The 27,862-nt window shown below is 36.7% G+C and overlaps 1 protein-coding gene across 7 annotated transcripts in view; it reads right to left on the reverse strand.

Moving 5' to 3' along the window:
• NLGN1 (neuroligin 1) overlaps positions 1 to 27,862 on the reverse strand; it is a 391,414-nt gene that overhangs the window by 181,792 nt on the left and 181,760 nt on the right. For all 7 annotated transcript variants that reach the window (XM_071566521.1, XM_071566520.1, XM_071566518.1 and 4 more), the window contains one exon: positions 20,053 to 20,205. In XM_071566521.1, the coding sequence (XP_071422622.1) occupies positions 20,053 to 20,205 (153 nt within the window). The remainder of the gene's footprint in view (positions 1 to 20,052; positions 20,206 to 27,862) is intronic.

Raw genomic sequence — 27,862 nt, forward strand, 5'->3', positions numbered from 1 at the left:
AGATAGATTTTTTCTTTTCCTTGAGTACAATTTTCATACATTTCAAATATTCATTTAAAGACACAAATCAAAGCTTGATTTCAGGTAAGAATCCACTTCACCCATTTTTCACTGATCCCTAAAAAGCCTTTTCAATTTCATGTGTTCCTGGTCCATATATGCTTCAGAAACAGGACACTATTATAAGAAATCCTTTCCTGGTCAGAATCAGGAGTGTGTGAAAAACTGCTCTGAAGCAGATGGTTATCTGTGAAATGGTAAAGAAGAAAAAAAAAAGTCATACCAAACATTTGAATCCTCTAAATACAGATTATTTCCCTTAAAGTACCTTTATTTCTATTATGGAGGAACCCATAATTCTTTTTAAAATAATAAATTTATAAATTAAATGCAAATCTAAAGGGCTTCCTGCTCTGACTGACTGAAAGACTAAAAATATTTTTCTTAAATAGTCCCCATTTCCTGAAAGTTATGTTTTATCTTCTCATGGGCTGCAGGATTTGCAAAAGCAGCCTGTGCCATATCTGGCCTAGTGGGATGCTGATCAGCCTGGCAGGTGGCTCTTTGGGGCCAGGAGTACCAAAGGGCTTGATCATCAGCTGGGATTGAGATGTTGGAACAACACCAGAAGGGGCCACTGAGTTGATCACAGGGCTGGAACACCCCATTTAGGAGACAAACCGAGATGGTGTTATTCAATCTGTAGAAGAAAAGGCTCCAGGGAGACCTTAAAGCACCTTCCAGGGGCTCCAAGAGAGCTGGAGAGGGACTTCTCATAAGAACATTCAGTGACAGGACAAGGGGCAAAGGCCTTAAGCTGGAAGAGAGCAGGTTTATATTAGATATTGGGAAGAAATTCATTACAATAATGGTGCAGAGGCCCTGGCACAGGTTGCCCAGAGAAGCTGCGGATGTCCCATCTCTGTAAGTGTTCAGACTCAGACTGGATAGGGCTCTGAGTAACCTGGTCTAGTGGAAGGTGGAGGTTGGAACTGGATGATATTCAAGGTCTCTTCCAACCCAAAACATTCTGTGATTCTATGATTGCCAATTTTGCTTCTCATGGACTCAGGACTGGACATTTGGAAAGCCTTTTTTCTTCTGTCTCACCTGGGATGGAAGTCTCATATATTTCATGAGGAAAACATGAAGGTTATGCATTTCATAAATTGATGTGACACCTCAAGTACATGGCAAGTGTTGCAGCATAATAACTGTAACATATATGTGTGCCTGAATGTATGCATATATAGGAACACATAAACACCTGTAAACAAGTACAGAAATCTTTTGTGGTCAGCACAGAGGAGTCACACTGTCTTTCTTACAGGGCTGTTTCTGTGACTGATCTAATCAAGGATAAGAATAACATTGCACACACAGTGATTATTCTACAGAAAGTAAGACTTATTATTTAGAGAACTTTCTGTCTTAGCATTTAGAGAAGTTCCTGATTTCTTCTTTTACATGCCACCTAAACCACAAGTTGTTATGAAATCAGCCATGATTTTTCTCACTACAGAAACAATACAGACTGGCATTCCTTGAAAAAAGTCTCCACCTACACAGGTTTCATGGAAAATGTTTTCCAAAAGCAGCACAGTCTGTTGCTATGCACAGTATTTAGCTGACTGTATTTAGCATCAGGCCCCACTGACACTGCTGTTTAGAAGATTACAACAGATTACCTCGATTTTCTTGCTGATTAGTAAAGCAACATTTTTTAAAATATTTTTTTATGTTTTCTTGTTGATTGAAAGGAGTTGATACTCTTAGACTCTCAGGCCCTGATGTGGCAAACATATCCACATGACTGCAATTAACTGAGGTGAAACAAACTGGACCACTTACTGAGAAAAATATTCATGTACTTACAAACTTGATGAGTACTTCAGCAAAAGAAAATTGCATCAATTTGAGGCAACAGCATTACTTCAGGAACATCTTCGGTGCCCCAAATCTGCTTGAGGATACACTTAGTAACACATACCAGTGTTTCCTACGGTTTTTCTGACTGTTTATCATAGGATTGAAACCTGAGTGCTGCATTTTAGTTTCATAGTCTCATACATAAATTCACACACATAAATGAAGTTACACAAAGCTGATAAGTTTGTGAAAAGCACATTTTTCTCTTTGGAAGCCATGGCTTTCATTATTTTCCCATGTGACCTGGCTTCTCTGAAAATACTAACAAAAAAGAAATCAAACAAAAAGAAGGATTAGAATAAAATGGATCAAAATATAGTTGATTTTTTATGGAGATTTAAAAGATCATTTGATAAGAAAATAGTGCTATTGTTACTATTTCCTGCATAGAGCATCAGCCAGTATCAAGGGAAAGTATCAAGAGAATCACAATGATATCTGTAAGAGTTTAATTTTCCAGGTAAATGTAGAAGCTCTTTTTGCTGTGATGCATCAGTAAAATCAAGAAAAACAAACAACAACAAAAAATTTACAAAATGTCTGAATATTCCCAGAGGCCTGAAACATGAGAGTTGCAAAATCAACAAACTTTTGTGTAAGATAAATCAACTAAATTAATGTGGGACATCTGTAGGTGAAAACACTGCATTGGGAATGGCATGCAGCCTATCTGATTGCAGCTACTCAGACAGAGAGCAAACCAGTAACTTATTGGGTCATATCTTACCTTCAATGCCCCAAATGTTCTCACAAAATTCGATTCCACCTTTGTGGGAAGGCAAATCGGTGTGGCCAGTGTTAGATTTGCATTGTGGTTTTGCCCTTCAGGTTTGATTAGAAACTTAAATACCTGTTGTGTTCCAAAATCCTCTGAGAAATCTCTCTTTATAAAGAACATAATGTCCAAAAATGTGACCTATAAGTTGTGTCCCTCTCCAAATGATTTTTTGGAAGGAGCTGTGTCTGCACTGCAGTTTGGCACTTCACAGGTACCTCGGTAACTCCCCTTTGAGGAGGCTGCAGCCCCATAGGGAACCACTCCTTTTACCAGGATATTTGACATGTTCAGCTGTTAGTGCTCATTACAGTCATTATGAGTTATTACTGCTCATTATGCTGTTAGGCAGATGACACCTAGATTTGCTGAACTGATAGTGAGGAGGGAGGAAGAAACTTTCTTACATACATGAGTGATCAAAAAGGAAAGGTAAAAATCTTCAAGATGAGAGGAAGAAAAAAGATATTGAAAGAAACACCACAACTTTCAGACCCAAACCAGCCCTGTTACAGTCACCTCCGTTTGTCTTTCTGCCAAGCTCTCATATATCTCAACTGCCAGAAACAACAACGAATCTCAGCTAATTAGAAGAATAATTCCAATATTACCGTTCTATTTCCTCTGTTCCATCCCTCATGCAACAGCACATTTCATTTTGGCTATCTACTTTACTGATACAATTTCAGATAGCCTTATGCATTACAATTTAATTATTCTCTAAACTAAAAACAGATATATTGGCACAGGCCATTTCTGAAAATATTATCAAAAGCTGTACAGCAGCATAACTGTCTGAGAAAAAACTATTCTCTTGTATATTTGCTTTTTCCATTATCTATTAATACAAATTTAGAGTCTGAAAAGAAGTAGTAAACAAGGTTCATCCCATGAAAACTTATGACAAAGTGAGCAGCAGTTTAAATTGCTTAATTAAAAACAGTATTTTTTTTTCTACCATCACTACTTACTTTTAAAGATTTTGATGAGTTTTTCAGGGAAGGAAGAGTAGCTGTGATATTTGATTTAGTTTCACTGAAAATTAGGCTTTATTTCACTTTTTTTACATGGAGGACAAGAGATTAAACAGATTCCTGAAAAATAAATGTATTATAATGCCCAGTTTTTGCTCTCTCTTCTATTACTACTGCAAATGTAAGGACACAGCATATTCTGGCTGTCAGACCAACACAGGTCCTTTATTAACTTCCCTGTGTGTCACACAATTCAACACAGCACTTGAGCTCCTTGACAAGAAACCCTGGAACGGTCTCTGAGGGTGTGCAGTTCTGCAACAGCTTTAAGTATTATGCACTCACTGGTGTAAAGTGCCTTGGATAAGCTGCAGGATCAAGGGAGAGGAAAGGCCACCACTCCCTGCTATTTGGTGTAGAACAAGAAAGAAGCAAGTAATAATCGTGCCCTCCTGGGTTCCACCAAGCTGATCCCAGCCAGGCCAGTGTTCGCTGGCTGAGAGACAAGACAAACAGCAGCAAGGTGAAAGCCTGGAATGAGGGATGTTATCTTAATCTCCCTGTTGCATCCCCAAAACCAAATATTTGCACTGTACATAGCAACAGTATTGGAAGTCTCAGTCGTGAGCACCATCAATCTCTCTGTAATGAATCAAAGAGAAAGTCATTGATGGATTAGTCAGGTATAATTAACAGATAAATAGCATGTATTGTGTAATCCAGTGTAGTTTCAACAATCTCTGTATTTTCCGAATTCTCCTCTGCTGAGAAACAACTGTAAAGTGCACTAATATTTTTTTTAAATTATAAATTAAGCCATAAAGGCATATCACAGCACTGTGATGCAACATGCCAGCTCAAACTTATGGCATGTCAGTCCTTTCCTGCTGGCCAGATTTTCAGTGGTGGAAATCTCTGGAGAGAAAAAAAAATTATGGAATAAATAGGTATGTCCTACAACTTCTAGCAGAATGAAATGGAGTTGTCTGTCAGGAACAACAGCTCATATCTATTTAGGTTGAAATCATTGTGACAGGAGCAATGTAACATTTAAATAAATACAAATACATGTATATTCTGACTTATTTCCTAATTAGTGATGAAGGAATTCTCTGAATATCATTTTGTTCTTGAATAGCCGTTGCCTGATGGCTAATCCTACATCAATAAAGTGCTTTCCTTATGCTGCCAGATGTTATGAATGCAGTGGACAATTACATCACATTTTAAATACAGGGCTGGATCCAAAACAATTAAAATTAAAGAGTTTTTCATTGCCTGAGATTTTCTAGAATCAAGGACATAATTAAAAAGTATGGTCACAGAATCTAAGCTTTTGTGATCCTCCTATTCATAGCAGGTGATAATCTTGTGACTACTTTGTACATAAAAAGGTCAGTATAAGTAGGCTTTTCATTGAAAAAAATGTTGCTTTCAATTGTTGGGTTTTGCTTGTTTAAAAGCAGTTAATTTTTATTATTGTCAGTAAAATGCTACAAAAGTTTTATTAAGATAATCAATAAAGAGATGTATCTTTAGAATTACAAAAAATATTTTACAACTGATATGTAAAAAATATGGTCAAGAGGAAATCACACTTTTTCCTGCACTGAAATTCCAAGACGAAAAAAATTCTTTTTCCAGTTTTCTGAAGAGCAAACCTTCCCAAATTTCTTAATTATATTCTCTAAGATTCATGTTCTATAAAAATCTATCCCATGTTAATTTTATGTAAGCAATCTAACTGCAATCAGTACAACTACTCATATTTATAGTTAATCAGAAACAACAGACATTGTGAGTGGTTATAAACCCACAGAAACTATTTTAGCAACAAAGACAAGGCATAGCAAAAGAAACATCAAATGCACACATTTTTAAAAGCATCAAGATTTTTTACTGTACTCTTTCTGTCCATCCTGCCCCTGAGATAACCTTCATCTTAACTTAGACTGTCCTGTCCTTCAGACTGATGGGAAACTACAGAGCAATGTGCAAATCACAGAGTCATTAAGGTTGGGAAGTCAGAGATCATCAAGTCCAACCATTCCCCAGCACTGCCACCATCACCACTCGGCCATGTCCCCCAGTGCCACATCTACACGTGGGTTTGAGCACTGCCAGGGACAGCGATGGCACCGCTCAGACCTGAGGGCAGTTACTTGTGTTTGGGAAGTGCAAGTGAAAGCAAGAAACTTAAAAAGAAGTAGACATTTTTCTGAAGGGATGAATGAGTACGAGAAAATGGAAATTGGGACTTCTCTGTGCAGGGCTAGGAGTAGGACTCTGATGTTTGTAGATCGCTTCCAACTCAGGATATTCTATGATTCAATGGAATCATAATGCAGGGGAACAATTGGGTGTAGTAGGAAATGTAATCTTGTCCAACTGAAACAAAAGCAACACTGATTTTTTTCTTTTTTAAGATACCACATAACCTACCATTTTATTCCTGGTTTCAAGTAATTCCATATATTAGTAGCATTTTCAAGATCTTTAACATTATTCAGTATGTGCCATAAATCCATTTCTAAAGTGCTATTTGTTAAAGATCATAGAACTTCAAAGAAGAACTTTAATTAACACATGTTTAATGTTGCTTTAATTGCTAAAGCACCTTCATCCTCCCCTTGCTTCCTTTAGTGGCACAGAATGTTTGCTAGCATGGCATAGAATAAGAAATTGTGAATTTTATAGTGCAGTGAACAAGTGATTGTTTGTCCTACTGAGTGTTAGTTCTGACCCAGGTAGCAGCGTTTTATAGTCTGAAGATCAAAGTGCAGCTTACCCATCAAAATCACATTCCAGCTTTGTTTATGACTCTCTTAACCTTTCATCTGTGCTTTGCACAGCACTGAAAAATACATATATAAAAATGTTCAGGGAGCCCTGTTTTGGTGAGTTGTCTTTGCTTCTTGACTTATCACAGTATAACAAGCTCTTTGATTTTCTTAAAATCATTCCATCATTAAAACTACTATGATATTCCTTCTGAAAAATGAGTGACCTGACATACAAAATACATTTTCAGCTTTCAGGAAAAAGTACTTGAACTTGTCTGGTTTACCATAGACAGATAGATGTTAAAGAGTTGGTAATATTGAAAACATTTAATTGAATAATAAAGTTTGTTACTAGCACTGGATTATCTTTTTATGGTATTCCTTTAAAACCAACAATTTTGGGGGAGGATTTTTTTTTTAAGGAGATGCAGCAAATAGTATTAGATATATGTAAACAGTCTGAAGGGAAAACAAAGCAAACCCATTTATCAGTTGTAGTCTCACAAAGAAATCCCCAAAGATGTCTTTAAAACAGACTTCTGGATTCTGCAAGTTGTTAAGCACAGGACATTTAACCTGCTTTTTCCAACTGCTTCATTCCAAAACATTTTACTATGTGGATTTTCTGAGAAGCTGCTTTTAAAAGTACTTTCAATCTGCTTTATTCATGTCAATTGCAGAAAGCTATTAGCAGTAATTGGCAATTTATTTTTTTCCTTTTTCCTGCTTTTAGTGTATGATCACCTTCCAAAAAGTAAGGGTTTAGAATTTCACTAATGGACCCTAAGCGATGTATTCACCCATAGCATAGGCAGCTTTTAGTTAAGAAATTGGTCTTCAAAATGTGATTTTTCAAACATCTGCCAAGAGATGTGAAAAAATATGTGCTCAGGAATTGCCAAATTGTGTGGAAAAGGAACACTGAGATAAGTGACAGCACAGAGGAAATACCCGTGACAAAAGCAAAAGAAAAAAAAAAGAAAAAAAAAGAGGATGCCATATAGCTCAGTGATTGGTGGCTGAACCTAAACTACTGGCACCAAACTAACACCACCCAACATTTCATGGGTTTAGCCACAGTTTACACTGGACCCTTTCCTAAGAGAAAAAACAGGCAAAGAAGAGAGATAAAAAGTAGTCTTCCATTTCCTTAAAACTCAGAGGCAATCTTTAGGACTCCTTAAAATCAAGAGCTCCTTTCTTGAAAACCCAAATTCCAACTGAAAAACTACAGCTTAAGATTTCACTTGATCCAGCCTGTGACCATGGGATTCTCACCCACCTCCACGCCCCCATTTCATTTTTGGGTAATACTATGGTAAGTGCAGGGTTTACCTTCAAAGGCTTAGGTGCAAAAAAGGTTCTGCATCTCTGCTCTGGACATAAACCACAGTGAAGTTTTCAGGAGACAGATCATTATCTCACTGCCAGACTGTCAAAACAGAGCTAGTTTACTCCTCTGGGGTGGTACCATAAGTAATCCTCTCTGTGCCCATGAGCCACAGCCTGAAACCACAGCATTTGCAAGTATATGATGTACCTACTCATGTCACAAAAAAGGTAGCAGTGTGGTTATTTCATTGCAGAAAAGCCTAATTTTTTTGCCTAAGACAACTATAATGGTCTAATTCATTTTCATGAGAGCTCCAGCTATGTGGAGACAAGGTTTACAAAGATAATCAGGAGTTAATAGATCAGATAGATATCTAGAGAATAATTCATAGTATTCCCATTGCCGTGCCTTAAGATCACAGAATTACAGCTTTGAGGCAACAGTGACCTTTGGAAACTGTTCAGTTCACCACCACCCCTGCTAAACCACAGTCAACTATAGCAGCTTACTCAGGTCTGTGTCCAGGTGGTGTTTGAGCATCCCCATGTACTGGAGACTCCCCAACCTCTCTGGGCAACCTGACCCAGAATCTGACCACTCTTAGAATAAACCAGGTTTTTATTTCTGGAATTTCCTCTATAATAGGTGTCCATTGCCTCTTGTCCTTTTGCTAGATAGCACTAAGAGTCTGAGTGGTTTTTTGGTTGGTTTTTGTTTAAATCTTCCTCATTCTAGCGAAAGCCAGACCCCTTCATAAGCTTGTTCTAGTTTCTTTTGGCTTTTTGCATGTTGCTTGCTTAGCAGGGAGAAGTTCAGAACCATTTTGTGAATATGTTTCTGCTGGGTTCTGCAACTTCACAGCATGACTTTAACAACAAGGAACTATAAGCACACATTGATGGTCACAAGTAATTTTGTTTCTTTCAGTGAGATCGATTATCTTTACCTAAATCATGCAGATCTCCTGGGAGGAAACACTGAGAAACTGTAGAGAATTTGATGGGAAAAACTTTCAAAGGACTCAAAAGTTTTAGCACCAAAAGCCTGACTAAGCACTTGTGTAGATGAAAAGCACAGTATTATGACAAAAGCTCTCATCTGTACAGTCAGACAAAGGTATTTATCTGTTTCCATCATCTAAATGTCAGCATTCAATCACTAATGGGAAATAAACCTACTTTGGCTCATTTTTCACATATTTTTTTTTCAAGTATGGTAAGGAAATCATATAAAAGCAGTGCAAGACCCACATTCTGTGAGTGCAGTAACCAAAACTCATCCAGGGTCATTCTGGAACACTGTTAAGACTTCAGGAGTGGGGATCCACAGACATGCTTACAGAAAAGGGAATAACAGAGAAAAATAAATACATAGATTCAGTTGTCTTTAGTGTTCTAGGAAGCAGAAACAGAACCCACACTTCTTTCAGAGACACCAACCAGTTCTTCTACAGAGCAAAATGTTGTTATTGCTGGTTTTTTTGGTACAAATCACAGTATTTCCTATTTGCAGGTGGTCCTAGTAAAAATAGATCAGGTTGTAGCAAAGCTGATGGTCCCTATTGACAGATATTCACAACCACCTTGCAAAAGGACCTTGCTCTGTGACAGCCTTGAACTGGATGTGATAGCAAGACAACACTGTCTGCAAGAGGAGGGTTTTCCCCATGTTTTTAAGATTATCCAGACTTCTTCTAACCCTCAGCTGCATCTTTGATACACTGTGGCCATATTTTGTATGTCTCAAGAAAAAAAAAGGTTTAAATTGAGCATTTATTCTTCATAATACTTTTTCAATATTATCAGTTCCACAGCACCTACTAAACATGTTCCTGCTTGTAAATTTGTTTGTACACAGTACTTCGAAAGAAACTTTTCAACAAAAACATCAGCTGCCATGACTGAAATTGAACCAGAGATCAAAACACTACCTATGAAATATTTATAAAAAGAAACCAGCAAAAAACTATATAGAACTTTCAAAGGATGAAAAAGCAGCATTATGTGCTTATGAAGGGAAAAGAAAACAAAACCTGTGCATAGTTTTAAAGAATTCAAGAATGGAATCTTAAATTTCAAATTGTGATCATCACTGCTGTAACTTTCAGCTTAGAAACAACTTCTTAGATGAAATTCAAGCACTACCACAGGTGTTGAATTTTGTGGTTGCTGGAAAATACAGGTAACTTCTTGCATTTATCATAACAATTTTAAAGCACATCTTCAGCTGGAGGGAACACACATTAGAAAAGATCTACAGTAGCATGGCCAAGTGAATTCTTCATTATTAGAAAGAAAATATATGAAATAATGACTACATTTCCATTTTAAGAGAATTAGAATCAAATGAGAATCAAAATCCAAACAATGTGCATTCAAACAGCTATCAATTATAACAGCAGGAGAAACTCAACAATTAAATTTTTTTAAGCTTTGAACACACACAGGATGTGCAAACCCACGAAGTATTAAAAGAGAAAATTTTAAATCATAGAATCCTAGAATGGTTTGGGTTGAAAGGGACCTTAAAGATAATTTAAGTCCAACCCCCTGCCATGGGCAGAGACACCTTCCACTAGCCCAGGTTACTCCAAATCGCATCCAACCTGGCCTTGGACACTTCCAGGGATGGGGCAACCAGAGCTTCTCTGAGCAACCTGTGCCAGGGCCTCCTCAGAGTAAAGAATTTTTTTCCTGATATCTAATCCAAACCTGCTCTCTTTCAGTTTAAAGGTTTTCCCCCTTGTCCTATCACTCCAGGCTCTTGTCAAAGTCCCTCTCCATGTTTCTTGTTGGCTCCCTTCAGGTGCTGGAGGGCCACACTTAGATCATTCCAAAGCCTCTCTTCTAGGCTGGACAAACCCAATTCTCTCAGGCTTTCCTTGTTAGGAGAGGTAAATGATCAGAAAGAAGCGGTGAAAAGAAAGTTAATACTCCTTTTAATGTGAACATTTCCCTTGCAGTCTACCACAATTTAACCTTCCTAGTTATGGACTACATGAAAGCAAGAGGAAAATATTTAGAAGAGGGTTGGCTTTTTCAAGAGGCATGTAATAATAAAGTGAGTAATTATAACAGCATTAGGATGCTCAGGAGTGTATTTTACAGTCATTAATATGTCTTATGGGGAGCTGAAAGCACATGGCCTTTGGCCTCAAGCCTTACAGCACACAGAGTGGGCATTAAGGGCTCTGTGAAACACATCCTGGGGTGTCTCACTCCTTCAAAGCCTCACAGATGAAATGTAAACCCATCTCCAGTGGAGACAGGGCATTCACCTGGAGCTGAGGGGAAAATTTCATCACAGAATCAAATCAACTAAGGTGTAATAAGTTATACCAACAAGTAGCGATGGAAAGAAACTTTTTTGGAAGAAAAGAATTTGTGTTTTCTGTGATATGACACAAATAAGAGTCTGCCAAACTCATGGGACATCAGAACCTAAGTAAGGAAAACAGGCATCTGTCTGTCTTATCTTCTTGAGATTGTTTGAAATTACATGGTGCTATACCTCTTCTTTATATTTTGTACTTTTGCACTGAACACTTAGTTCTCCTATAATAAAATAAAAAGTAAAGATTTTTTCAGCAATACTGTCATGACGTCCTAGATACTTATGGCAATTTAAGATCCCTCAACCAAAACCCTGGTGGAAGGTGTTGAGAAGATGAATAAATTATAACGACTGTGGGAGACTTCATAAAAACTAACATTCAAGACCTACAAAACAAAAAAAAAATACAGCCCAAATTATTTTTAAGATCAGTAGAATTCTTGAATGTGCAATGAGTCTCCCAGAAAAAGACTGCTCACCTCATTTTCATTCTATTTCCTTAGAACTGAAACAAAATAGTGAAAAATTACTGGAGAACAATGAAGAATACCAGTAAGATTTATTTGTGTCTTGTCTGTCAAGCAAAAAACCTGACATGTGGAGGATATATTTCAAATATTTAATTAAGATATACAAGTAATCTTCTCAAAAATATTTTTAGCTTGCAACATATATACCACAAGATATATTCAAAATAATTTTACAAATACATTGGTATCTATTATTTATATTTGCCTCAAGGCAATTTTCATACTTTGCTTAACAAGGGATGTTAACCAATAACCATCATTTCCTCTGGCCTTTCATAGGCCTTCATGTAGCAGTTTTTCATCCAATAATGTATCCAAGTGCAGTTTTTGCCAAAATAATATTTATTTGTCAGTACCTTGTGGGATGTAAGAAATCAGTATATCAAACAATGTGGTCTTCTATATATTTTCCGTTGGAAGGTAATGCAAGTTGCTATATTTTTACTGTAGTATTTTCTATGTTGGCTAAGGCAGACATCTACACATGGATTACACATTAAATAGAAGAGAAAATTTAGGACCCTCTCTTGCCAGTGCTGCTGCCAAGAGAATTTTGTTCCTCTAGATCTATTGTTCACATTACTCTTTTGAACCATTAAAAAGTGCTGTTACAATCTTAAGATACAGATCTTGTTCAATGGATTCAAAAATATCATGAGGTGCTACATCAAGGAAGTATCAGAACAGTATTTGAGCTAGTACCTACAAATGTAAACTAATTTGCACACAAAAAAAACCCAAAATGAGTGATTTTATGCATTTGAAATCTGTGAAAAATGAGAGCAACATTTGCAATGGAAATCCCTGTCAAGTTATCTATTGCTTCCAAAGCCCCACAATATACAGTAGTGCTTAATTTAAGCTTCAGAGAACTATTTTAATATATGTAATTAAATGCAGTGAATTGGGATTTAGAAGAATGACATCCAGTTGTCCTGTTACTTCTGTCATCAATGTTAAAAGACTGTTCATTCACCCTTTTTTTTCTGGACATGAAGTACAGCAGCACAAAAAAGGAATGCAGAGAGCCCGACCCACTGGGCACAGGTCTCACCAAGATGCAGAGCATTTCTTAATGCCTTCCTGCTTTGCTTGGAAAACAGAACACTGGAAAGTCAGAGGATTATTGTGTTGGAATGCTCTGCAGTGAGATACAGACTGCATAAAAATCCTAATTTATCCCCACCTCTGGGCTTATAGTCAGACAGATCCTTTCCTGGGAAGTTTGGCATTCTGGCAAAGGCAGAGCAGCCTAAATTCTGTTTGATTCTAAGGATGGGGGCAAATTTGGCTTCCTGACAAGTCTCCCATCATAAGACAACCAGAGGCTTAGGAGAGTGTACAGTGCAGAATACAGGTTATTGCTGTATAGCTGAAACATGCTGTAGATTAAAGGTTTTGCCAGGGGATCAGTGATGGTGCAGAAGTGACTTGGTAAGATATTACTCAGGGGAAAGTGAAGGTAGCTACACATAGCTAGATAATAAATATTACAAATAATTTCATATAGGATAATAGGGCCAAAGATTTTGATGCATTTTTTTCTGAGGCAGTGGGGTATTTATAACTTGCCTTCAGTAAACGCTTTTTCTCTCCTCTTTTGCAAATATCATGTTGAAGTTTATTATGCTCTCAAAGATAAATCTGCTATTTGGAAAAACTAGAATACTTTTATTATACAATTAAATATTGATGAAGGAAATTTATCATAAAAAAAAGTAATTTTCCTTGGCAGAATGACACAAACAGCTCTCATGCCAAAATGAATAGTTTTAAAGTTTGGGTTTTGTTATTTTTGTTTACAAAAAAGAATAAACCTTTTTCTCAAAATGTACCTGTACCAAGACAGAAATTTATTCAATGGCAAATAAAATAATGTCTTTGTGCCCTAAAAAATAGAGACACTGGTGTCTGTATGCATCTATACAAGCAGGTGGATAATGTCAATTTGCTGTGCTAGAAAAAGCACAAATAGAGAAAAAATGGTTCATTTTAAAAGTGAACTATATATTCAGGGTTCCCATTTCATAAATACCTTGCCTGCTGTGCACTGCGGTTGACCCTTTAAGAATCTCCAGTCAATAAGCTATTGTTTACCACAGGTCCATTTTTTCATTTTCATGGTACAGATTCAAGTGTGACAATCTTGCTTTCTCTGCTTCACTGCACACCCCACTCCCTTTGGCTGGTACTACCTCCAAAAAAAAAAACAAACAAAAAAAACCAACAAAACACCACCACCACCACTAAAATGTCATTAATTACAGCAGGTTTGAGATTCGAATGTTAATTCTATTAATGGACCTATGAAATTAGGACACTGCAAATCTAGATGATCTGTGCTTGGGCCTCCTGCAAACTGGGCTGCCCTGAGGTTACCTAGTATATTAAATAAGAATTGTCTAATACTTTTTTAGAATTCTAAGTATGTGTAAATCAGACCTTGTGAAGTGCAGCACCAGGGGGAATAGATAACTGCTGTACTCTTTCCATCTTAACTTCTTCCACTTATCTAGAAGCAAATTCATTTGGAGGCTTCATACCAAGAAACACTGATGCCCAAGGCTCAGCTGGGATCAGATCAGTCCTTCTGGACACCTTCCCTACTGTGTAATCCCAAAATATTAAAATTCCATTTATAAGCAGCTTCATATTCATATGTCTAAAGGAGAATTGTTATGAAGCTGTCAGGGGTCCCTAAAAGTATTTCTAGATTAACATTCTCCACATGTTCTTCCAATTCAGAAAACTTGAATGACTTTTGACTGCACATTTTTATGTGTTTTCCTATTAATTTCCCATCTTTACTTTCAATGTAATGTACTTTTAATTAGGCAATAATATATAATCTTCTGCTCATCTATCATTTTTACTCAAACATGTTAGGAAATGGATAATAGAAAAAAGGCCCATCAGAGACCCTTTGGAGGTGCAGCAAAGCTGGAATAAAATGCCATCTCCTGACAGTACCTTTAAGGTTTCATAAAAAGATAATGGATGTGCTTGTCACCAAAGCTAATGATCAAACATTTCCCCAGTTTTACTGGATATTAAATTTTGAACTATAAAAGAAAACCTCACAGTCTAAGCAATGTAGAAAAAAGAATCTTTGTCCTTTTTTTATCTCCTTTGATATCTAACTAACATAAACCCTCTTATTGCATTGTTACTTTCACTGAATAGTCACTATGCCACGAGATGCTTACTTTTACTGAAGTGAAAAGGCTTATTTTCAGAAGGAGAAACAATCTCCAGCTTGAAGAATAAGAATGTGATAGGTTATATATGCAAAAATACTGAAGTGATACAGGACATTAATTCATCACAACATCTTTATTAAGTTGACCAAAGCTTTTTATATGACATGAAACAGTTTTTGAAAGGGTTATATATAAATTTTATGTATTATTTTGGATCATATTTGAAAGATATCTGCTGTTTAATATTTCAGTATTATTACCATGCTGTCAAAATAAGGAGGAGAGCAAGGCAGAAAAAAAAAATCAAACTACATAATGGAAAAAATACAAAGTAAGTAATTACGAAAATTAGGATCAATCAGTTTGATAAATTAGATTAACAGTGAAACAAACAAATCTAATTTGAAGGCAATAAGAAAAATTATGGTATGTTCTTCTACTTAAAAAGAAAAAAGCATCAAAACAAATCAAGACAGTACCTTCTACTCAATCCCAGTAGAATTAAATTCCTGACATAGGCAGGTACTTACAAGTTGTTCTGAAGTAGTTTTCATTATAATGTATTCTCATATCTGTGACCTGCAAATGGTCAACTGATAATCCTTGATCCCATAAAAAGGTTCACTAGGATACGTTCTAGAATTGCTATAGTAAGGGGAACAAACTCGTGCACATAAACTTACTCATCCTGACTGTATCCTTATATTTCATGTACCTCTTTGGCTTATAAGAAACTGCAGGTTGGTGTGATCCTGCATGGCAGCAATAAGTGCATTCAAACCTCCTGCATTTTCCTAATGCATTCAGGCACAGCAACAAAACATTTCAGTGCATAATAGGACTCATCCTCAGTCACTGCATTATCCATAAGGCTCTAAAGATCACTCACAAAGCAGGAAAAGGTTTTTGTGAGAGTATTTTTGCTTTGCTCTGTTTTCTTTCACTATTCTGTGTTTTATTTGACATGAATGTTGCAGTCCAGCATGGCAAGTTCACACAATACACTGCTGAAAAAATTGAGGTTTTGAGCTGGAAAATACAACAGATTTCTTCTAAGATCAGCTTCTCTCAGGAGTAGCTCTGTGCATGAGTAGCAAGTACTTTTCCAGTACCCTTGTTCCTCACTGCATCATTTCAAATTATGGCAAACTAAGCTCTGTCACAGGGGCGTGCACTGTACTGAAGAGCCCCATTGATTTCAGGGCAGTTATTTGGGAAATAATGTACTAAATAAGGATATCAGGCCTTTCAAGCAGTGCTGCAGTGGCTGTACTTTCAGCATTCAAAGTACCAACTGGCAAAAAAAACCAGATCAAAGTACTAGAATACCTGGATAGGTGTTTTCTATTAAGTAATCCCAGTCAATATACTCCAAATATACTCCAAATATTGAGTGACTATAAATGCAAGACCAAATGATAGAAATTGTTCCTATACCCTCCTCAAAATGAAAAATGCTTATAATTAAAGAAGATATAACAAGGAAAATCTCACTCATGGGTGTGTTTCCATTTTGACTTGAGTTTTTATCTAATGTTTGCCTTCAGAATGCCAAAGAGAAAATACAAAACAAAGACAATTTTTCCTTTTCATTTGTTGCCACCTTTTAACCCAGACCCTTGCAATGACAATTCACTATTTCTGTAGGGACAACCACTGCACCTCTTAAAGAGTTAAAAAGGGAAAATTTAAAGCAGTGCTCAATGCAGAAATTCCTGTGGGTCACTATTCCATCCCTCAGTTCAGTTTGTGAGCTGCAATAAAAATGTGGGTTTTTTCATTTCTATTAAAGTCCTGTGGTTTAAAGACAACCAAGAGTATAAGTTAATAAAATGAAGAAACAAGTTTCCTCCCAGTTAGTATAAAGCAGCTCTCTCCTTTCTCTCCCCTCTTGAAATTAAAAGGTGGTGACCCAATGGTGACCCAAATCATTCTCCTTTTCTAAATAAATCTTTCATAAGAAAGAACATAGCAAACAACACTGGTGGTATTAAATCTGTCTATCATTAACTTTTCAGGGTGTTGAAGAGACTTGCTTTATAATCCTTTCACATTTTAAAAGAAATTTAAATAAAATGCACCTGCTTTTTACCAGATAGGTATATATTGAGCAAACATTTGAAGTCTCAGATTAGTTGAATTTAAAGTCCAAATTTCTCTTCATATCTGCCCTCTCCTAAAAAGAAGCCATAAAAACATATCTGCACTTATTCCTATGCTGTCCTTCAAGGCTATCAGATGCTTATGCAGTATTCCTTGCTGGAGGAGATTGCTTGCACAAGACTTGCATGAGTCTAGTCCCCAGTTTTGCAGGACTGAGTTCTGTTGTCCATCATCTTTCTCTAAGGACAGTTTCTAAGAGAATTTAATTCTCAGACTTGTTTCAAAGACAAAATTGGGCCAGGGAACTCAGTAGGGCTTTGTTTATTTTGGGGGGTTGATTTTTTTTTCTTTAAATGCACTTGCCCCATCCTTCTTTAATTTTTATTGTTTTCTCTTTAACAAATGGATTTCACTTTTAAAAGGTTTCTAGCACTTTATTTAGAAGCAAATCTTGCATCTTAATGGAATGCAGCTCCTCAAACAGATTATTCAAAAAAAATTATCTTTCAACTCAGAATAAAGAGGAAAATAATCTGAGTTGCATTAAAAAATAGTAGTACTGTGAGGAACCTCATATCACAGTACATCCTCCCTCCCATCACTACTAGTGTGGAAGAAAATGCTGCTGTTGCAGTTCTAAACATTTATTGAATTATAATAGTTTACTATTTTATTTATTTAAGAAAAGTCACAGCGTGAATCTTGATGAAACAATGGCAGAACTCTGAGGACTCACAGAGATCTCCTATGTAAAATATATCCACAAAAGACTGATAAAAGAAACCCAGACCAATAAGGGTCATATGAAAGGGAGAAGACAGACCTTATTTTGTCCCTACATCTTCTCATGTGAAAAATAATTCTTGTATTCCTTCTGCCTGTACAACCAGGCATTTCCCATGGTGGTGAAGTGAAATCCAAGTGTCCCCCCGGCAATGGTCAGTGGAGCTGGACCTCTCACCTTGTGGGATATGATCAGATAAGGGAAGCTGAGAATTTGTCAGCTATGTTTTCATAAACCCATATCTTATTTAATGTGACTGCAAAGGGTAACATTCTGCTGCAACAGCAAGGAGCAGGAGATTCAAAACATCACATATAAAATCTGATGTCTACTATGATTATGGAAAGTCCTACACTGAGGATATCTGCAGATTAGGAAAGAGATACAGGAAAAATGTAAACTACTCCAATTTTCTCTTCTCACTGTTGCTGTGTTTCTACACTACCTCTTTAATGATATGTCATCATTATTGATTTAATACAAGACAGATAGGCATTGTACCAAATACAATATATAGGAATGACTTCCACAAGGAGTTAACAGGTGCATTTAATTTACTAAGAAAACCCTAAAACCTGATATAGGGTTAATTTAGTTAGTTTGAAAGTAATTTCAAGTATTCATTCTAATCACTGGATTCTGCTATGAATTTTAGAGGTTTTACTGTAATAGGTCCCACTTAAAATAAAATTAGCTTTCTGCCCCTTGAGGCTCAGTAAAGACCTCACAAAGTCCAAAGAATCCCAAAAGCATGAACACAAATTAAATCCTCCTAAGCTCAGTAAGATGTTAGCTGTGGGTTACCTCAGGGATCAGTGCTAATTTACAAGTGGAAAAACCATTATTATTAACAGAGATGTATTAATTTTCATTTTTCAAGCAACTTCAATTGATAATGACTTAAAATTCAGATTAAATAATATACAAAAATGAACAGCATTTTCAGGTAACAGATTTTTATGCTGGTATATATTATAGATAAATATTGTTTGAGACATCAAAGATAAGCACTGGTGTCAAAATGAAATGTTGATTAGAGGCACGGACACAAATTATTAACTGCTGAACTAATATGTGTCCAGGACTTGAAGTCACCATATAAATTGGAAAACAGGAGGAGGAAATAAAACATACAAAATACCAGAATTTTCTTGCTGAAAATGGTATATCACAAATGAAACCTTCAATACTAAGGTGATAAATCCAGGAAAACATAGTTATGATCTTTCAAGAAATGATTCAGTCCCTTGTCTAACACAATAGCGTGGACGGTTTCAAAATCTAGTCAAAATCCACTCTCTCCCTCTGAAACTAGGATGTCAAATTTTTAACAAAAATGAAACTGTTGGAAGAAAATTACCCATATGAGCATATGAGATCCAATGCACTTGGGGACTATGCTAACTGAATTCAAAACACCAAGAAACTGAGCAATCATGAGTTAAAATGACAACACAAAAGAAAACCAGAGTGGCAGACATTGCTCCTGCCCATGATTTGAAAATCGACTGGCTTTCAGAACCAGCTTTGTGCTGTGAGTGACACGTGGCTGCCACAGCCCTTGGGATGATACAGGGAATACCTTTATGCCTAGAGAAGCTTTCTGAAGTTCCTGATCTCCATAACAGGAAAGCAGGAAATAGCAAAGGAAACAGCAAAGTAATTTTTCTCAGAAATACAAGCAACCAGAGCAATACCACACACATCTAACAACAACATGAGCATCTTCTACTGAGTGCAGTTGAAACAGTCAGAGATAACTCTTTCATTCTCTAATCCATTCTCTGATTTAGCCTGGAAAAGAAATACTGGCAATATTCGAATGACACCTGTAACACTTCTCAAAACCACAATGAAACTCAAAACAAACAGGTAAAAAGGTGTTTCCATGAAATCATTCACTTTTTCAAAATCTCAGAACTCAGTCTCTTTCTTTCCAATAGAAAATCCTTTTGTCTATGACTTAATAGTTTTTAAAAAAACAACAATTTGTCTGTCCATGAAGGAAAGCAACACTGTTATTCATATTTTAAAAAATAACAATAAAAAACCCCAAAACTCTTCTGTCTGGACAGCTCAGCAGTGGGAATACCTGTTTCATATCACTAAAACACTAAAAGCATGACAGCAGGTTCACTTGTAATGTCTTCACATGTCATCCCCAGAATGCAAACTTTTAAATGACAAATAATATTTTCAAATGCTTGTTGTTGTTCTGTTGCAATTTTTTTTCCCAAATACATTCTCATGTATAATATGAATTGCATTGCAGATAGCAGGGATTAATGGAAAGCTGAAAGCTTCTTACCAAGTACCCCAAGGCGATAGTTGACTGTGATGACTATCACATTCCCATAACTTGCTAGAACACTGCCATCATATAAATTTCCAGTGCCTTCCATGTAGGACCCTCCATGAATATACACCATCACAGGCTTAGGTCCCCCACTGTCCCGAATGTCTGGAAAAAATATTAAGATACATTTTATCTCAAGAAAATACCAACGAAGATACATGCAATATTTTAATTTTTTTTTAGTGAGGTTATTTTTCTTGAAGTGTTTCTCAAGCAACATCTTTTACATAAGGACATGGTCAGGTAGGCACAAGTGTTTCTTTGGGGCTCGCTTGTAACTACATTTCCTATTTTTGAAACAGCCTCAGCAAAGCAGAAAGGAATTGAAAATGGTAACGCATTTGCTCAAATGCAGTGGGACAGTGGTCTGAGTCTGTTCCCGCTGAACTGGATGGAAAATGCCAACCAACACAAGTGTGAGTTCATTTCAGCTGAACACTTCTGAAAGCTCATCCCTCTTTCTGTTCCCTTAGCTAAGAGAAATTCAACACATTAAGATAAACAACATTTCTGGCCATACATAAATTGTTGATTGCTTCCAACGTGGTAAGATCAGTAATTTGTAAAAGAAATGTCTTTGGATGGCTCTGAAGTCAGAGTTCTTAAAAAGTAATTGGAAGTTTAATACTTAGACCTTGAATGAATATTATTTTTAACCTGGGTAGCCTAAAGGTCAAGGTTCACAGGTACCTTTTAGTTTCCTAAATCATGAAAAACTACTGTATATTTGAAAAAAATAGCTGCCTGGAACCATACTAATACATTCCCACCCTGTAGTCAAACTAATTGTAATGTTCTTAAGGGTGACATCAAATGCAGGGGAACAATTTTAAATCTTAGAAGCTCTGCCATTCCCTCTGACAACAAAATTAGATATTGTAACACTGCTTTGAATTTTGTTTTAGGTAAGGTATCCCTCCACTCCCAAATAGTCCTATTTGCAAACTGATGGATCTAGTCAGAATAAAATTGTGAATAATTGAACACTACTGCTCCTCATGGGGAAAAGCAGCTCCTGAGTACCAATTCAAAATAGTTAGTATAGGCTGATACAGGTTTTTAAAGTTGGAGGGTTTTTTCTGTTGGACAGGAAGTACAACAGCTAATGTGTAAATTTAAACTCTTACATCTGGATTAAATTGCATCTTGACCTGATTTACTGGGTACCTGAGTCCTTTCCACCACCCAGATCATAATGTGCCATAAAAGTCCCTCAAAAATCAAGAAAGACAATAGGAGAAGAGTGTAGAAAAGTTTCCCAATGAGGAGCTGTACTGAATATTCTGATTCAAAGACATTTTTTGTCATTATGACAGTATTCAAGTCACTTCCCTGATTGCTGCCTTCAGCATTGGAAGAAACCTCAGATGTATTGTTTACTCCTTTGATTTGGAGAGATCTTAGTTAAGAAGCTTTCAAGTCAGCCCTTGGTAGAATTGTTTGAATGGTTTCTGAAGCACTGGAAGGATGAGGTGAGGGCAGTTACACTACAAGCCCTGCTTTTGGAACTCGCTGAGAAAGATCAGCGCAGACGTGTCTGTTTAGAGAAAGCCAACTGCTACTATTCCTTTGATATTGATTCTAATTTGAAGAAAATGCCAAAACAGTCAAGATCAGAAATTGGGCCTTCAGTATTAGAAGTACTAGAACAATCACTTATTCGAGACCAAAGGATGAGGAAAGGTTGTGCATGAAATTGTTCTCATTGCTCTCCATGTAGCAAGGGCTTTCCAACATGCAGTTTTCAGAGTGCAAAGCTACAGAGATTATTTATCTTCATGGTCCACAGGATGGAATTATGAGCTTCTCAGATTTAAAATCCACACTGAGGAAAAAATCTTTTCAAATTCCTATACTGTTTTTAGTAGATGGTTTGTTCATACTCTATGCTGCCCTTTTTTTTTTTGATACAAATATGGAAGCAATAATAAATTATTAATCTGAAATCACTGTGTGACTGTTCCCAGCAGAAATTGTACACAGTTAATTGTATGCTTGATGGTAGCACAGGGGGGAGACAGTCTCAGAATCCTTCTTTAATTAAAATTACATAGAATTACAGAGCACCAACTGTGAACAGCAATGAAATGTTGGTAGCACTGGCCTGTTTATCTGGAAAATAATATTAGAGTATTCAGAAAAGAATGGACTTCCTTTATGTGAGAATGGAAGCACACATTCATGAACAAGATTTCAGTCTATACCATATTTTTTGTTATTTTCTAGCAGTGATCTTGTTGTAAAGGTTATAAATAGGCAAAGAAGGGCTAATTTTTAGCTTTGCCTCTGTGCTGTGTCAGAGCAGACAACACATGGAATGAGTTTTCCTCACATTGCTTTGCCAGAATCATCAGTCTGAAGAGGAATCCCTTCTATAAGAGAAAAAAATGGTGCTTTTGTATCTCCTGGGCAGTCCTTGAGTCCTGGAGACACCTGTGATGTTATGCAGTACCCAGCTGAGGCTGGTGGGACTCTGGGCTACGGATTATACAAAAATCTGTGAAGCTCTTTATGGATAAAAGACAGATCACTGCATTTTAGTCAGGGGTTTCATATTGGTTGCAGCCAGGAATATTTGAAAGGTACAAATATTCAGCTGGGAGAGTGTTGTTTAAGTATAGATGTTATTAACAGTGGATGTTATTAAATAATAAGATCAAAGGAAGAGAGAAAAAAAATCAGACTGTAATCAAGAATTGATTCATATCCGAAAGAGAGAAAATATTTCCCCATGAAAACTCTCATTCTTTAAACCTAAACTGGAGGAAGTATTAACACTCTGAGAGGAGAAAAATCTCTATTGGTACAAAAGTTGCAGAAAGATGAACTTTTCAGAAGTGCTTATTGAAGTCAAGTGTCCAATTCAACAAAGAAAATAATTGATGTCTTGGCACTCACACACTTTTCAAAACCTGACCATACATGATTCAATACATCTTTCATTTTTTCCTACTGGCTGGTGTCAGTCCTATTTGTGCATGTGCTGGAGTAGGTCAGGAAACTCTAGTTACACTTTCTCACACAGATTAATAGTTATCCACAGATGCAGATTAATAGTTATTTGTGGATGCAGTTCATTCTGAACCTGAAGAATTGGGGCGTAAATGTGGCATTTCTGTCAGGTGTAGATTTATAGACTGATTTAATTTAGTTGCTTCCTGCACTTTTTTGTTGCTTTTTATTAAGTGTTGCTTTAATTAAAAAGCAGACACATTCATGTTTTCAAAGACATATGCCAGGATAGCGCTGCTCAAAATCCTTCTCAAATTCATCTCAGTTCTGTTTTTAATCACACAGAAGATAAGTTTTGAGGGCTATGATTTGTTTGGCTTTTGCTAGTTCATAAAACATCTAAGTAGGTCTTACTGTACAGCAGAGTTGTATCATTGCATATACATTAAAATTTTTTTTCTATTATCTCCTCTCTTCTGTACCTTTAAAATGTTGGTTATATCTACCTTTTATTTCTCATCTTAATTATGTTACAATTTAGGAATGAGGCTGTCTTTTATTCTGTGTTTGTTCCCTCACACAACAGGGAACCAGGTCTGGCTGTGAATACCAGTCACAATTGTCATCTATAACAAAACATAATTACAGCTTCAGTCATTCAAAGCAGATGTGAATTGGTCACATGACTTAAAAAGTATAATTTGCAGGGAACAACCAAATTGGGAAAGGAAGAAAGCCGACCTGGAGACAACGTCACACAAAAAATATAATTAGTTTAGTGCTGGTAATATAATATAAATAATATAAAGGTAAGATAATATAAAAAATTGTGACAGTTTGATGTACAGTGTTAACTAAATCTTGGGTTTCAAACATGAAAGAGCACAAGAATACTGGAAAACTTTTAGATTGGTTGCTGTAAGAGCTGTTTCCCCTCAATATAATGTTATATGATATATGTGTAATTCTTCCATAAGCTTTTGTCAAAAATATTTGAGTAGAGCATGGTACAAACCAGTGCTACTCTTAATCATTTTAAAGCCTTTTAACAGCATTTGATCTTTCACTTCAAATCCATCAGGTGCCTTACAAATGCACTACCATTTTAATAAGCAAGTGCACTTAGAGCTAATATGTAAACATTCATTAATTCCATGATTTTAAAATGATATATAAAACTAGATGTTCAGAAACCATTAAAGTAACTACTGAACATCTGATAGGAGTGCAGCAAAGTTGTAGATGTGTTTTCTATTTTAAAATACAGCCTGGACCCATCAGGTATCAGACAAATAGAATTATCTCTTTGGGGGTTTTTTCCTGTTGATCAAACCAGGAAATAGTTTGGTGTACTCTCAAATGCTTAACTACCTTCACCTGAAAATTATTTGAGATCCTGAATGGAGATTAATTGAATGTATATTCTGACATAAAAAAGGCCAGAGCTTTTACAGGTAAGCATCTGGAGCAGATTGTCATTAGAGCAGGACCTCGATAGCTGAGTAGGTAGTAACTTTAAATTATTGAAATATGATAATTAGAAATGTGAGAGCTGACAGACTCTTCAATGCACAAGCAATGCGGGGCAGTGTTAAAAGTGGAATAGAGCCCTAAAGAAGTGCTTAAATAAAGGTCTGTCAGAATTTTATTATGCATGTTTTCAAGTATTAATAACATCACTACAAAAGTACAAAACAATTTGAACTGAATTTCTCAGTGCAAAGGGAAAATATAATCAGCAAAATTTAATGTGCAGTGGCATTGGAAGCTGTAGTTGGGAGGGGATATCACAGAACTAACGTGAATGGGAGACAGGATGAGCAGGAACCATGAGTGTGGCTACGTGCATCAGTCATCAAGCTCACCCAAAGGGGTAAGATCTGTCACCCCAGCCTGGCTGGCACTCATTAGAGGCTCCTAATTAAAGCTGGAGCATGTGGTTGCTTTGCTGGGTAGACAAATGTGTTCTGCTGTTTACTGATCTCTGAAGTCCGAAATGTGCAACCAGTGCCAGACGGAACGATTGCTTCTCACCCCATCTCTTACCAGGACAGCTGATGGCAGATGAAATGTTAAACTTGGCAATCCAGTCTATTTTAATGCTAATGGAGTGATAGGGGTTCCAGAGACCCTCAATTCTGAAATGTGCTCCTTTGTGCCAATGCCACTCAGTCTGTTAAGCATATGAAGGGACTTGCAGATGCATTCTGCATCATTAACAATTTAATATTTGAGTCGATTTTTGTTTGTTTTGATTTAAAACATGCTCTGGACCAAGAACTTCTTTCAGTCGATGAAGTCCAATAGCCCATAAAAGACAGAGCATCAGACTAACTTATTAGAATCATCACAGTTACAGCCTGTGAGCAAACAGCAACATCTGCTCCTAATCTGTCTCCTTTTCCACAGGAAAAATCAAAAGGAAGATGGGAAAAGCAGAATCATCCAGAAATTACAGTGCAGATCCCACTTCTGAGGCATGTACTCAGTTCCCTGCCTTACTATAGACACAGTGTTAGCATTCCTCAAAGTTAGCATCTGTATTCCTCATTCCTAAGAATGGAACAATAGCATTCCTCTATTGCAGATGGATGCTGTGAGGATAAATACATTAAAAACAGAGAGATGCTCAAATAGGGACTAAATAAGGATCTAAGACTGACAGAGAGATATGCCAAGTAAAGTGTGTACAACTGAGTGGTGGATGAGAAGAATTCATTTGTGAGCAGTCCTCCATGGATATTCCATACACCACTGACTGCCTAGAAGTCCAGTTCTGATCCCAGAGTACAATGGCTGATTAATGATCTGTGCTGCCATAATTTAAATCACACTTAGGATTTTAGTGGATAGGAACTAAGAGTGCATACGAGTCACTGGTCTTTGCTATGGCCAAAATAAAGTCAAACTATTGCCCTACCAAAATTAAGACTAAGACATTACGATTAAAATATTTTACTTTCTAAAACTAAATCTTGTTTCTAAACTGGGGAAGGTACAGTTTATGTAACTGATGGGCATCTTGAAGTTAAATCTTGCATCTATACTAGATATTGTCTATGTGCATGTCAGCAAATAGGCAAGTCCACCACTGCTGTGCAAAGGGAAAACCCCAGTGCTCACTGGTTGCAGGTGCTTTTGCCACTCTGTTACTTGGTACCTGCTTGAGTAGTTCAATACTTACTGAAAAACAGGTAAGCAACAAAGTGTAGACGTGAAAGGGTTAAACAGAAAGAAGAATGGGGAAAAAAGGCATTTATGTTGTTTCTGACTTTCCACAGATTTCACACTCACAGAATCTGAAAACACCTTCATTTTTTAAGTAGCAAATTTGCAGATCATTAGCTGGTAATGTGCTCTACTGCCTTTGGGTCTTTTGAAAACAAAAATGAAAAATGATCTAATTAAGTCGGGTCTACTGGTTGCAGCACATACCAGAGATCTAAGTTTGATTACTGATTCCAGTGCTCTGCTGGCAAGATTTGGACCAAAATACTGTGGTGGTGACATGCAGCAGCTCATGAGATTAGGATTATTGAGCAGTGTTTTAAAATGAAATCTTCTAATCAAACTCTATGCTTGAGTGCCACAACACAAAATGCTCTACAGGCATTTGATCCAAGAAGCAGTTATGGAAGATCTTTCTTCAGAAAGAAAGAATGCTTTTTACTACAATAAACAAGCATGAGATCTCTGGATTACTTAATACAGAGACCATCCTGGGTGTTTTAGAAATCACTGGATGTAGTTTATGTACCATGGATTCTATGGTTATATGACACAACTGTTTTGCACCATCTATAGCCCAGTCTTCCTAACATTCCAAATTCATCATTCATTTATTTTATTTTTTCCACAGTTATTCATTTGGAGAATTTTACACTGCATAAAATCTACCATACTGCAAAAGGTGAAGGGTTTGATGGACAGTATAGCAAAATATTAGACAGCTAAGGTGACCTTTTGCTTTGCCTCTCTCTTGCCTGCTACTCATACCTAAATACATATGACTAGGCTTGTAAACTCTTCAGTTTTACACATGCAACAAGTGCTAGAGTTTCAATGCAGAATAGCAGGTTCACAAAATGTGGGAGACTTGATAATACTCCTCCATTGGAAAATTCAGGGTCTCGGCAGACAAGGTTTCTACCAACCCAGCAGACATCTCAGCAGCCTTTAGTGTCTACTGCTTATAAAAATTTAAATTTGCCCTCTGTGCCTCTCAGAAGCAGTAAAAGTCTCATTACTGCCTGCATTCTTCTATTGGCATGGAAAGGAGAACAAAACTGTCACTTGTACGGCAGAGAAAATTAATCCCAGTCCTATAAATTACAGAGATTTATTAGTGTTGTAAATGTGTTTCTTCCCCTGTAGTTTGACTGCTGTGTTCTTACAGTCCTTCTCTCTTCTACAATTGTCAGTGTGGGAGACAGGTTTCCTCTGACATGGACACTTGTTCTCCCAAGACTGAGATCCCTACTTTCTCATCCTACCTACAAAACCACTTTCTGACAGCTACCACTCTCTGCTGAATTTCAGCAAACTGAGTAGTCTCTTTTAAGTGTGTCTAAGCAGAGAAGGACTCAACAAACGTTAAGTCGTTAGCATTTGTCTTGGCAATTATACAGCAATTTAGAAGAGCTATTAAGGCCCACCGGGTGAATAACCCAAGTTCAAAGGCTTTCTTAAAACATATTGTTAAAACAAGACAGAGTAACTTTTACAATGGCTAATTCAATATCACAGATCTTGGAGAATTCACAAGAATGCCCCTTGCAATATTCTGTTGTGAACTAACGTAAAAATGTCT

Source organism: Pithys albifrons, chromosome 11 (assembly GCF_047495875.1).
Source record: "Pithys albifrons albifrons isolate INPA30051 chromosome 11, PitAlb_v1, whole genome shotgun sequence".
NCBI lineage: Eukaryota > Metazoa > Chordata > Aves > Passeriformes > Thamnophilidae > Pithys > Pithys albifrons.